The sequence below is a fragment of the Salvia hispanica genome, chromosome 2 (assembly GCF_029641045.1).
Source record: "Salvia hispanica isolate PSC_SH4W2 chromosome 2, Shi_PSC_v1, whole genome shotgun sequence".
NCBI classification, from domain to species: Eukaryota; Viridiplantae; Streptophyta; class Magnoliopsida; order Lamiales; family Lamiaceae; genus Salvia; species Salvia hispanica.
Window position 1 is genome coordinate 16365633 of NC_142693.1, and position 12391 is coordinate 16378023.

Sequence of the window (12391 nt, forward strand, 5' to 3'; positions counted from 1 at the left end):
TAAGAAAAAATTTATTTTTTTTACTAAATATTGTATAATTAATTCAAATCAAGCTCGAAATCATGTAACAATTTGACATAAAATTTCTATATCACTTCTTTCTTATTGCTACATATAATACAACAAATAACATAATTAATTTTTAAATAAATTCAATTAAATTTAATAATTTAAGAATATCATGTACACGTACAATTTATGTCAATTGATAACTGCCAATTTTCCAATGCCAAATTTTGGAACTGCGCCATAATCATACATCAATTTTTCAGTGCCAAATTTATGTTTATTCCTAATCAATAGCTAATAGATGTAGACAACTACACATGTAGTTAATGTCATTGTATGAACAAACTTCATGTAAATCTTTCTATATTCAATGAATGCCACACTTTTCATTTTATATGAATTGAATAGTTGTAATTAACGTGACTACTCATACCTACTTGCCAAATGGAATTGGTATTCTCATTGTTTATAGATAGGGATGTAAGTGCAGTAAAAAATTTATGGGTTAACTTGAATGGCTAACTAAATTTTAATGATTAAAACTAACAATTTTAAACCGATAAAAATATAACTTAGATTAGCTTGCAACCGAGTAGAGCTTACTATAAAAATATAATTTTTATATTTTATAATGTAAATAACTATAAAAAAGTTAACCTACCATTTTATATTTAATATATATGTGTTAGATTTTATAAATATGAAAATAGATAAATGAATTATGAGTAGTTAATTTAAATTCTGAAACATTCAAATTTCTTGAAATATGAATATGTTTTATTTTGTTTATGCAATTCTTAGATTACCATTTCCTATTTAATCATGTTTGAGTTTAAGTATATATATTAAAATTACTATAATTAAATGTTTTACATTTTGTAATTATAACTATTTTTTATTATTATGTTTTGAATTGGTCATATGCAATTTTACTGCTAGTAGTCTGATTAGCCCACTATGCTAGCCAAAACTCGAACCATTAGGGTTAAAGGGGACATATATAACAAAAATAGGAATTTTAAAACATTATACACCATATACACCATATTTTTTTAATAATCAACCAAAATAAAAAAAAATTCAAAACTATGGAATGTGATTTTTAAATTCTGACTTCTTATTTTAAATATTAATCATGATGGATTACTATGCAATAGCAAATTTTATTTTTATACAGTAATTAATATCATTAAAATAGCAAAGTTATTATGGACACACAAAAAGACTATACTTCCATCCCCTATAAATACATCATCAGTTCATCACAAATAATCAATTACACGTTGAAAATCTAAATCCCTTGTTAAATTTGTAGCCTACACTCATGGACTTGGACTTTTCCTTTCTTCTCTTTCTTACTTCCACTTTTATACTCGTGTTGGCGCTTTTCAAAACCAAGAATCTCCCTCCGGGCCCCCTCCTCTCCGGCCCCACCACGTCCTAGCTAACCTCGCCACCAAACACGGACCCTTGATGCACCTAAAACTCGGCGAAATCTCTGCCCTAGTCGTCTCCTCCCCCGAAACCGCCGAACACTTCCTGAATGCAAACGACACCGTCTTCTCCTCCCGGCCGTCTCTCCTCGCCCCGGAGATCAACTGCTACGGAAACACCGACATCGCCTTTGCCCCATACGGCGACTACTGGCGACAGCTGCGCAAGATCTCACCGCGAAACGCGTGGTGTCGTTCCGGCCGATCCGAGAGGAGGAAGTGTCGAATCTCTGCAAATCGGTGGCTGCGCGCGCCGGAGAAGCGATCAATTTGACGGAAAAGGTCGCCGCCGCGAATTTGAACGTCATGGTTAGGGCGGCGTTTGGGAAGAAGAGCGATGGGGAAGTTTTTGAATTGAATTCGATCATTAAAGAGGCTCAGGAGTTTGTGACTTGCTTCAATGTTGTTGATGTGTATCCGTCGTGGAGATTGCTGAGGGTTTTCAGTGGGATGAGGAGGAAGATTGAGAGACATCATGAGCGATTGGATAGGATATTGGAGAGCATTATTGCAGAGAGGAGAAATGCGAAGGGAAATGATGAAGGTGATGGTGATCTGCTTGATGTTCTTCTTAGGTTACAAGGCGATGGATCGCTCCAAATTCCGTTGACAACAGACAACATCAAGTCTGTTTTGATGGTATGTTTGATTCCATCATTTAAAAATCATAGTACTATGACAGTATAACTTAGGCAATTAATTAATGAAATTGATGTAGAAGGGATTAGAGAAAAATTTGTGAAAATATGTTGTGATAGTCTATTAATAGCTTAATTCTAGTTTATGACATGAGATTTGGTTTTATGACATAACTTAATTTGACTTTTTAAAAGGCGTGTTACAAAAAAAACCAAGAAGTTCGATCAATTCTGATTCAATGTTAAAAATAAACTGGAAAAAACTATGAAGTTTGGATTTTTTTGCAATTATCTAGCGATGAAAAAGTTCGTCGTGTATATTGTTAACTTTTTTTACTAGCAGACAATGTTTGTATATAAATTAGCTAGACGACATCGCTTAACTCGTTGTCGATTACATCCACATATAAGTTTTCAGCTATCTAGGTAACTTTACCATAAATTTTCAACACAATCAAATTTTTTATTAGTAGTTTTTTCGCCTAATTTTTATAAGTTGCGGGATGGATTAAACTTTATGATTTTCGAGTAATTTGGTCGTACTTTAAAAATGACCTAAACTTTAATATGCAATAAATCCTAATTTTCAATAAACCCTAACTTTTTTTTAATAAATTAACAGGATGGCGCTGGAGTTGAGTCATCAACCACAGCTACAGACTGGGCAATGGCAGAGATGCTCAAGAACCCTAGGGTTCTCAAGAAGGCACAAGACGAGGTGAGAAGCGTCTTCGATGGTAGAAACCAAGTAGACGAAAGCCGCTTTCATGAGCTAACCTACCTCAAATTAGTCATCAAAGAGACTCTCCGGTTGCACCCACCCGGCCCTCTCTTGCTCCCCCGAGAAAGCAGAGAGCACTGCGTGATTGAGAAATACCAAATTCCGGCTAAAACATGGGTGTTGGTTAATGCTTGGGCGATCGGAAGAGACCCCAACCATTGGGAGGATCCAGAGAGCTTCAAACCGGAGAGATTTCTTCAAAAAACGATCGACTTCAAGGCGAATAATACTTTCCAATACATCCCTTTTGGTGGTGGGAGGAGGATTTGCCCCGCGATCGGGTTTGGTATTGCGAATATAGAGATTCAAATGGCAATGCTTCTCTACCATTTTGATTGGATTCTGCCTCATGGGATTAAACCAAAAGATTTGGATATGAAGGAATCATCTGGTTTGTCGGGGAAGAGGAAATATGATCTTAATTTAATTCCTGTTGTTAAGAGGCCTTTGTTGCTGCAATAATTAACAAAATTTATTCTTTTATCATATGGTTTACTATTAAAAAGTTGTTCATGTAAAAGAAATAAAGCGTGAAAAGGAATACATAACAAGTACTCCATCCGTCCATGAAAATTAGTTCCATATTCCCATTTAGGGATATCCAAAAAAATAGTCTCATTTCAAAAATAGTAACTCTCTTTTATACTTTCCACGATTGGAAAGTGCATATTCTTGTGAGATGGACTAAAAAGGAAAGAGTGCATATCCTTATGGAACGGAGGGAGTAATATTTAAGAGTTCTAAGAGTTCTTTTAAAACATTTTTATATTCCAACGAACATACATTTGAAAACTCACTGGAACTAGATAAAGAGTGTCTCCCCACTTTTATTCTCAATCTATTCAAAGCTTACCATCAAAATTGATAAAGTAAATTAATACACCGGTTTTGGGTCGGGTACCCACAATGTAGGGTACGAGATACCCGACACAGATATCCGATAATCCCGATATGTTGTGGAGCGGGTATTGGGACAACAAATTTAGCTGAAATTGGGTACGGTTACCCTACTTGTTGGGTGCGGGTACACACAGGTAACCCGTTTCACCACCCCTACTAAAATCCAATACCTCTGTCACTCTAATTCTTCTTAAAACCTTTTCTTCATGGATATTTCTGATTTGAACATCTAATTGTTTGCTGAATTTGCGGTAGAGATCGCCCCACGACGAGGAAGAGGAAAGGTGCCATATCTGGCGATGACAATTACGCTCATGAATGATATTCCTTGAGGGAGAGATGACCCCAATTACCTTTTTGTATTTGGCACTAGAAATTGCTCCCACACATAGGCCCGGTCTGACCAGACATCTCATTAGGGCATTCGACAAGTATGATCAGATGAAGTTATGAATGTTAATTAGATTTATGTTATTTAAATGTTTCATACTCTATATTGATTTAAATTTGTACTCTCTCTCCATCCCAAGGAAGATGACCTATTTCTTGGGCGGCAAGATCATCTTAATCGGGACAAACTAAAAAAGAAAGTGGTTCATCTTTACTGGGACAGAGGTATTTAATGCTATTTAACAAGTTAGAACTAGAAACTAAGTTTATGAGTTTTAGAGACTAAGACGCAATTTTCTCCTGCAAGTTTCTTAGTCTCCTGAAGCGGATGATTTCTGCCTTATATATAACAACTCTCTTTTATGTCCCTATTCCGTCGCAATCCATATTATGTTCGTTAGTATTTACTCTTCTCGCATGTAGTTCGAAGAAACATTGATCAGTAAATGGGTATTTTGCTATTGGCATGCCACGTGTAATTAAATCATTATTATTTGTTCATTAGTTAGTACTCCCTCGGTCCAAGGTATTTTGATAAGGACGCTATTTCGGTATTTTGCACCGGCTCTTTGAAAAAAGTGGGTAAAATATGAGAGAAAAACTTTCTAGTTTTACAAATTTGACTATTTTTTTTGGACATCCCAAAATGAAAAATTGAGATTATTTTTCACGACAGAGGAATTATTATTTGAATAAAATATATATGGAAAAATATTTGGAAATTTTGGAATTTATTTATAATCTAGAAAAGGCACTCCTATATGAGTCATTCATATTATATTAAAAAATTACTTCTAATCACATATTAAGGGTATATTAGCAGTAAAATTATTGAACTATTTCCAATATACTACCTCCATCCCACAATATGAGTCACATTTAGTGCGGGCACATATTTTAAGAAATGTAAAGAAAAGTGGGTTGAATAAGTTAGTGGACTATGAGTCTCACTTATATAAAGTAGTTTTATAATTAAATATGAGTGGAATAAGCCGGTGGAATGTGAGGCCTATTTATCATTTGTGATAAAAGTGAAATGTGACTCTTATTGTGGAACGAACCGAAATGAGAAAATGTAACTCTTATTATATAGGACGTAGGTAGTATTATAGTATGTAATGGTGATATACTCATGCTACAAAGAAACAACTTACTTTAATCATAATTTCCCTTGATCTCATAAAAATATGGGCGGATGAAATGGCAAGGGAATTAAGATAAAATTGGTAAAGTAAGAGATAAGAGGAAAATGACAATTAGAGTAATATTAGTGGATAGTGAGACTCATATTATTATTAGTGTATTGAGGTAGTATAAGTTGCAAATAACTTGATGTATAGATATAATATATTAAGATAAATTTTCATAAATGAAATGTCCATATTCTTACGGCGGACGAAAATAGAAATTGCAAATAGTTATGAGACGGACGGAGTAAGTAAAAAAGATAAGGAGTCCGAAACAGCAATATTCAAAATACATGGAGCTGAAATGGATTCTGGAAAAGAACTGAGGCCGAAACGAGAATATGAAGAAATATTTCCCACCACTATTTCGGAGATTGAAGCGGCGATTCTCCCGTATCCCTCAATCCTTCCCTCACCGCTGCTCTCCTTTCCCTCTCTTCATCTCTCTCCAAATTTAAGCAATTTCTTCAGATCACATATAAATGGATATTCCGTTTTTATTCCACCTTAATCTCCTCCTCTTTTCAAGTCCCCAGATTGTTGTCCACAACAACCGCTTTAATCGCGAAAACCACAATCCATCACGATTAGAGCTAAAGGAGTTTCTTAAAGCGACGTTTAATCCGACGAAATTGATTGTCCAATTATCATTTAGTAAGTTGATTAATTGGCGCAAGTTATTGAAGAGGTATGGATTTTCACGTTAGATATTGCAATTTGTTAGGGATTTCGGTTGCAAATTGCATGAATAGAGGATCATAATCTGCTCATGTTTGACCAACCACAATAAATTGATTTTTTGCTCTGTTTTTGTTTTTCAGATTTTTGTCCGTGCAAAGAAAGCTGGTGAATCCCTTTATCCCAAGGCGGAAACATGAATGAGGTTAGTATATACTCCACAATACATCTATTTTGATCATATAATGATTCTAGCTATGTTGAAATTTGAAGATTTGGAAAGAGATGGATGTGTTTGATGTTTTTACTGTTTATTGTATACCTGATTTAATTTCATTTTTGGCTGGCAAAAACTGCATTTCAGTGTAGATTTGAATGATTTATGGTTGAATTGCAGACGAACCCCTCTGATGAAAAGACAGAGCAAGATCCATCTGAGGGTTTGAAGACGAATTCAGAGCCCAAGGCGAAGAAAGGAGGTCATTCTGGCCGTGTTGTGCCCAGTGAATCCCTAACTGTGCCTCCAAGCTCTTATGGTCATGGAAATCCAATGGCGGCCCCGGGCCCTGGGAATCAGTCGGGTACAATGGTGCCGTCGCCTAATTCAAAGTCGACTATGAGCCAGGGATGGAACGCTAGTGCTCGAAGCGATAGTATGGATGGTTCCTGTGCGCCTCTCAGGCCCCACACCGGTGGCGATGTTCGTTGGGATGCCATCACTTCGTCATCCTCCAAAGACTCCCCGCTTGGTCTGACCAACTTTCGACTGCTCAAGAGGCTCGGGTATGGAGACATCGGGAGTGTTTACCTTGTCGAACTGCGAGGGACGAGTGCCTTCTTTGCCATGAAGGTTATGGATAAAAGCTCTCTAGCTAGTAGAAACAAACTGCTTCGAGCTCAAACGGAGAGGGAGATTCTTGGCCTTCTCGACCACCCCTTTTTACCCACCTTGTATACGTATTTTGAGACGGAGAAGTTCTATTGCTTGGTGATGGAGTTCTGCAGTGGAGGCAACCTTCATTCTCTCAGGCAGAAGCAGCCCGCCAAGCATTTCACAGAGGAAGCTTCTAGGTTGTGTTTCAACTTCCTACTTTATATGCTCTCTATCAAAATGTGTATTGGAAAATTAGTGTTTGTGCAGATTTTACGCATCAGAGGTGTTGTTGGCGCTCGAGTATCTGCATATGCTGGGAATCGTTTACAGGGACCTAAAGCCGGAGAATGTGCTTGTGAGAGAAGAGGGCCACATCATGCTATCCGACTTTGACCTCTCACTCCGCTGCTCTGTCTCTCCCACTCTGGTGAAGTCCTCATCCACTCATGACGCGAGCACTGCAGATGCTGCTGCTAATGGCAGCATCTTGAACGATGAGAACGCTGTGCGTGGCTGTGCTCAGCCCTCATCCTTCTTCCCGCGCCTCCTGCCTAAGAAGAACCGCAAATCAAAATCAGACTTTGGGCTGGGGAACAACATGAATGGGCTCCCTGAGCTGATGGCAGAGCCAACGAACGTACGCTCCATGTCTTTTGTGGGGACGCACGAGTATCTAGCTCCGGAGATCATCCGGGGAGAGGGGCACGGGAGTGCAGTGGATTGGTGGACTTTTGGGATATTCTTGTATGAGCTCCTGCACGGGACAACGCCTTTCAAGGGGGATGGGAACCGTGCGACGCTGTTCAATGTGGTGGGGCAGGCGTTGAAGTTCCCGGATACTTCGCAGGCAAGTGCTACGGCAAAGGACCTCATAAAGGGGCTGTTGGTGAAGGAGCCACAGAAGAGGATTGCATACAAGAGGGGCGCCACCGAGATCAAGCAGCATCCGTTCTTCGAAGGGGTGAATTGGGCTCTGGTGAGAAGCGGGGCGCCGCCGTATGTCCCGGAACCTGTGGACTTTGGGCAGTTTGCCTCTAAGGATGCAAAGCAATCTACAGACAAGAAGGCTCCGGAGGTGGGGCAGGACAAGAACAAAACAAGCTCTTATGATTCTTCTTATGTTGAGTTTGAGTACTTCTAAGTCTTATTGTTGTGTTACTCTTACTGAATTGGACTATATTATTTATCTCAAATTAATTGGATAATACCATTGTAACAATAGGAGATAGGAAGTAGAGTTTGATTATTGATCAAGCATACCTTGAATTAGTGAGATGGGTAGGGAAGTAGAGGATCTCATCTCCTCCAAATGACTTTCAGTTTTGTTGCTAGCATTTTAAGTTTTAACACAACCAGTATCTAAGTTGATGTAGTAATATATTTTTGCATTGGTGTGCTTTAACAATATAAAAATGATTTTGTAAATATTAAGAGTATAGTATATTTTTCGTTATGTCTATGTCTTAAATGTAATACATTTTGGTAAATTATTAAGCAAATGAACTTTTATTACTAGATATTAGTAGGTTAAAAAATGGAATATAATACAGATACGTTTGTTAATATATAAATGTTCAATGAACCAACACACTCGAACAACAATGTCGTTGATAAAAAACAAAATTCAATACATAAAGGGAGAAAAATGAAAAATTTGCAGATAAAATAGTTGAACTAAAAAAGCGATAAATAAATTAAAGAACCAAAATTAGAAATTTAAATCAGAAATTAATTCAATGACCGAAAATCGAAACAAATTAAAATACGATAATAAAAAACAATTCAATAAGTAAAACTAAGAAAATAAATTATAAATAAAAAACAAAAATAGAACCCGCTAGAAGGAGGGCTTGAACCTCCGACCTTGTGGTTAACAGCCACACGCTCTAACCAACTGAGCTATTCCAGCTTATGCTTCTATTTTTCTTAATTTATTTTATAATAGTCTATCAAGTCATATTCAACAGGTCACAACAGTCAAACGGACTTTAAATGAAAACAATAATCTATATGTATATGAGTTTCAAAGCTCGGTGAAACTCATAGTAGCTAAACCTCAATTTTTACTTTCTAGCTCAATTTTCAATTTCCTCTTCCACTTTAGAAATTCATACAGACATTGCATAGTAACAAATAGAACGATTGAGATTGCTTTTTAATGTACACAAGGGGTACAAAAGTGTTTATTTCGTCATTCTATTTGTTACAAAATTTAAATGTTGTACTAAAATACATATATGTAAAATTTATACTCTAACCGTTGGATTTCCATCATATCAGCAATATTTTAGCTAATGAAAAAAACAAAAGAAATTAATTAATTATAACTAAAAATTGGCATCATCAGTATATATAATTCCATAGATACCAAAACATGCATTAGACGATAAAAAACTGGGAATTTTATCATTTATCAATCTAACATGCATCATCACAACATACGAAAACGTTTGATCCAACAAATCCTCCTACTTGGGAAACTTGGAGAAATCGTGCTCGAGCCCGTGATAGGGGAACGAAACCCGGTGGCTCACCGGAACCATATCGGCCACATGCCCAAAATGCTGGGCTTTGCTAATGTGGTCCGTGTTGAGCAGCTTGTCGAGAAACGACCAGTCGCCGGGCTGCTGAATGAACGAAGGCCCGCCCGGCCCTGATGGCGCGAACGAGGAGGGAGCGGCGGCTTGTTCTGGGCTGAATAATTGGGGGAGATGCATTGAGTTGTTGAATGTGAGATTGTGGGGGTGTTGCTGCAAGGTACAACCATTTACTGCGTCCGGATGGAAAGGTACCATCGGCTCTTCGTGCTCGACCTGGTCCGGGTCCGGGTGGAACCCTCGGCCTCGGGTTAGGTTTTTCTTCTTGAAAACCCTACAGATCACCCATCCATCCTAATGTTTTCCAAAGTGTACAATTAATTAATAATAATGCGTGCGTGTTGACAAATGAAACAAACAAATCTTATATATTCCATTCGTCTAGCAAAATTTGTCACATTTTGACTTGTCATGTGTTTTAAGAAATGTCATGGAAAGTGAGTTGAAAAGTTAGTGGAACGTGATAAAATTGTGAGTGAGAATGAGTTAGTTAAATGTGTGGCTCACTGCCAAAAAAAAAAAGAGAGAAATGTGATAAATTCTATAGGATGGATAGAAATGGAAATATGTGACGAACTTTCTTGGACAGAGGGGCAAGAACTATTTCATTGATCATTAGTTAATTGATTTTAAGATGAAACTTTTATGAATACATACTTGGATTTGGTGAGGAGTGTTTTGGTCGTGTAGACGGTATTCGTGCATGATCCAATCGGTCTTGTGGCCGTGAGGGGCCCGGCCCGTGTAGAAGACTAGGGTTTTCCTCATCCCGACCGATCTGGCTGAGCTGGTCATGTGGATTGGCTTGTCTCTGCCGGTGGCCTTCCAGAAACCGGCGGCTGTGGCGCGGTTCGTACGTGTCCCGGTCGGGTACTTTTTGTCCTTATGGCTGAACAAGTACCATTCGTTTTGTGGACCCGACCCGATCCTACATTTCTCTGCCAATCCATTTATTTAAAATCAAATTAATTCTTTGCACATATATGCATACATTAACAAGGATATTTTCAATCAAATATATCCATTAAATATAAAAGTTCATATCCATAATCAAGACTAGCAAACAAAATATAAAGATTAATTAAAAATTTGCTTAATGGAATTCATTAATTGTTGTTGTAATTTTATAAACTCAGAAGTATAGTGCATCACATATTCACGAAGTGTCATAGGATGCTTTTAAGAAATTTTCAGTCAACATTTTCCTCGATGGATTCAAATTCTAAATCACATTAATTGTGTAGTTTAAAGATATGATTAGTACTATACGAACTCCATTGAAATAAAATAATTGTGATTTTATGGGATCCAGTGATTTTTTCCACTTTCTTTTACCATGGAAGTCATAAATTGATTTTGCTCCCTGTTTACTTTTATACATTCTAGGATTCATCAAGATCGTTTAGTAATTAATTAATCTGCCAAACTTAATTATTCTTGCTAATGTTCTTATTCCCCCAACGTGATTAATTAAAGCAATAAACATTTGAAATGAGTCCATGTTCAAGTTTAATTATTCTACATTTTACATTATCATTTAAAACATTTGATCTGTACATAGCAAATCAAATCTATCAGAGAATGCAAGGAAATATTCAATATTATCATCTATATATGAAAAACACTAAAAAGAAGTAAAATTACATATTGAAAAGACTCTTGATTAAACATGATATATGCAGAGAGTAAATGAATTAAGTAAAGGAAGAAATGCTAACCTTTGAGGTCCCATGGCTCAAGTTTGTTGAGATCGACTTCTCGAATAACATCGAAGTCGATAGGTTCAAAGGACACCTTCTTCTTGAGGTAATAAAACAGTAATTCTTCATCTGTTGGATGGAATCTGAATCCTGGTGGAACTGATAGAGCTCCATTTCCACCTCCCATCATATTCTGATTCATCAAATAACATATGTAGCAAAATCAAATCACATGCACATTATACACATTGCACTTTCTTTTGCAAGTTTTCAATCCTTTTATATCTTTCTGTGTGAGTGAAAAGTAGAACTCATATATGTTTCCAACAAAGAAAACCCTAGAAATTTAAGTGCTAAAAAAGATCCAAATATGAAAACAATATGCAACTTCAAATAAGGAAATTAAACTGATTTTCAAGGAAACCCTAATGAAAAGGCACCAAACTTTCATGAGCAAACTGAAATTTTACATCTCTCTGCAGTTATGCAAGCAAGGAACACATGTTCTTGGTGGAGGGAAGAACATAAACACCGAGAAGGAGAAGAAGAGAGGAAGCAAACCTAGTTTAGGGTTGGGAAATTGTGTTGAGTTGAGTGTTTGCAAAGAAAAAAGAAGACAAATAGAAGAGGCAAAGTGAGGAAGCAGGTGGAAAGTTTTGCTCAAATTCTGCGGTTTGAGAGCACACAAATCGATGGTCGTTAAAAGGAGTGACTCCAAGGCCAAGGTAAGATCAACATTATTGAGAAGAAAATATATTCAAAATAAAAAAAAAATCATAAATAGAAGAAATAAAATTAAATAAGTAGTACTATAGTACTTTTTTTCATCCACTAGTGTTCGAGCACTTCTTTAGTATGGAGATTAAGGAATTCATATTTAATGGATTAAGTAGAGTGAGAATAAAATAGAGAAAAAATTAAGTAGAAGAGGTACGATAGAATAAAGTAAGGGGGTGTGATTAATTGCTAATTTTTTTAAGTTGCTAACTTGCTAATTCATCAACGCAATGTATTAAAAGTCAACACGATGACATTAAAATGTCAACACATGATTTTGTTGAACTTCAATATAATGTGTTGATATTATGTGTTGACATTTTAATGTCACCGTGTTGACATCTTTAATACACTGCATTGATGAGTT

The 12391-nt window shown here is 36.6% G+C and overlaps 2 protein-coding genes, 1 non-coding gene and 1 pseudogene across 6 annotated transcripts; 2 read left to right on the plus strand and 2 right to left on the minus strand.

Annotated features, from left to right (window-relative positions):
- Positions 1 to 1290: 1290 nt before the first annotated feature.
- Positions 1291 to 3407, plus strand: LOC148931652 (premnaspirodiene oxygenase-like; annotated as a pseudogene). The gene is made up of 2 exons (XR_016135333.1): positions 1291 to 2141; positions 2763 to 3407. The product of XR_016135333.1 is annotated as a premnaspirodiene oxygenase-like (transcript).
- A 2371-nt stretch (positions 3408 to 5778) lies between these two features.
- Positions 5779 to 8338, plus strand: LOC125201291 (serine/threonine-protein kinase AGC1-5-like). 2 transcript variants are annotated; one of them, XM_048099340.2, is made up of 4 exons: positions 5779 to 6052; positions 6220 to 6281; positions 6474 to 7147; positions 7218 to 8338. In XM_048099340.2, the coding sequence occupies exons 2-4, from the start codon at positions 6273 to 6275 to the stop codon at positions 8089 to 8091; spliced, it is 1557 nt and encodes a 518-aa protein (XP_047955297.1). In that variant the 5' UTR covers positions 5779 to 6052; positions 6220 to 6272; the 3' UTR covers positions 8092 to 8338. The 2 variants fall into 2 exon arrangements, with proteins under 2 accessions (XP_047955297.1, XP_047955296.1); XM_048099339.2 differs by having other exon boundaries at positions 5780 to 6086.
- Positions 8339 to 8785: 447 nt separating this feature from the next.
- On the minus strand, positions 8786 to 8859 carry TRNAN-GUU (transfer RNA asparagine (anticodon GUU)). Its single transcript has one exon. It is a non-coding gene; the product is annotated as a tRNA-Asn (tRNA).
- Positions 8860 to 9250: 391 nt separating this feature from the next.
- LOC125202141 (protein SOMBRERO-like) lies at positions 9251 to 11906 on the minus strand. Of its 2 annotated transcripts, none has more exons than XM_048100491.1 (4): positions 11809 to 11906; positions 11266 to 11440; positions 10205 to 10485; positions 9251 to 9841 (listed from the first exon to the last, which is right to left on the minus strand). In XM_048100491.1, the coding sequence occupies exons 2-4, from the start codon at positions 11435 to 11437 to the stop codon at positions 9419 to 9421; spliced, it is 876 nt and encodes a 291-aa protein (XP_047956448.1). In that variant the 5' UTR covers positions 11438 to 11440; positions 11809 to 11906; the 3' UTR covers positions 9251 to 9418. The 2 variants fall into 2 exon arrangements, with proteins under 2 accessions (XP_047956448.1, XP_047956449.1); XM_048100492.2 differs by having other exon boundaries at positions 11718 to 11900.
- Positions 11907 to 12391: the final 485 nt, after the last annotated feature.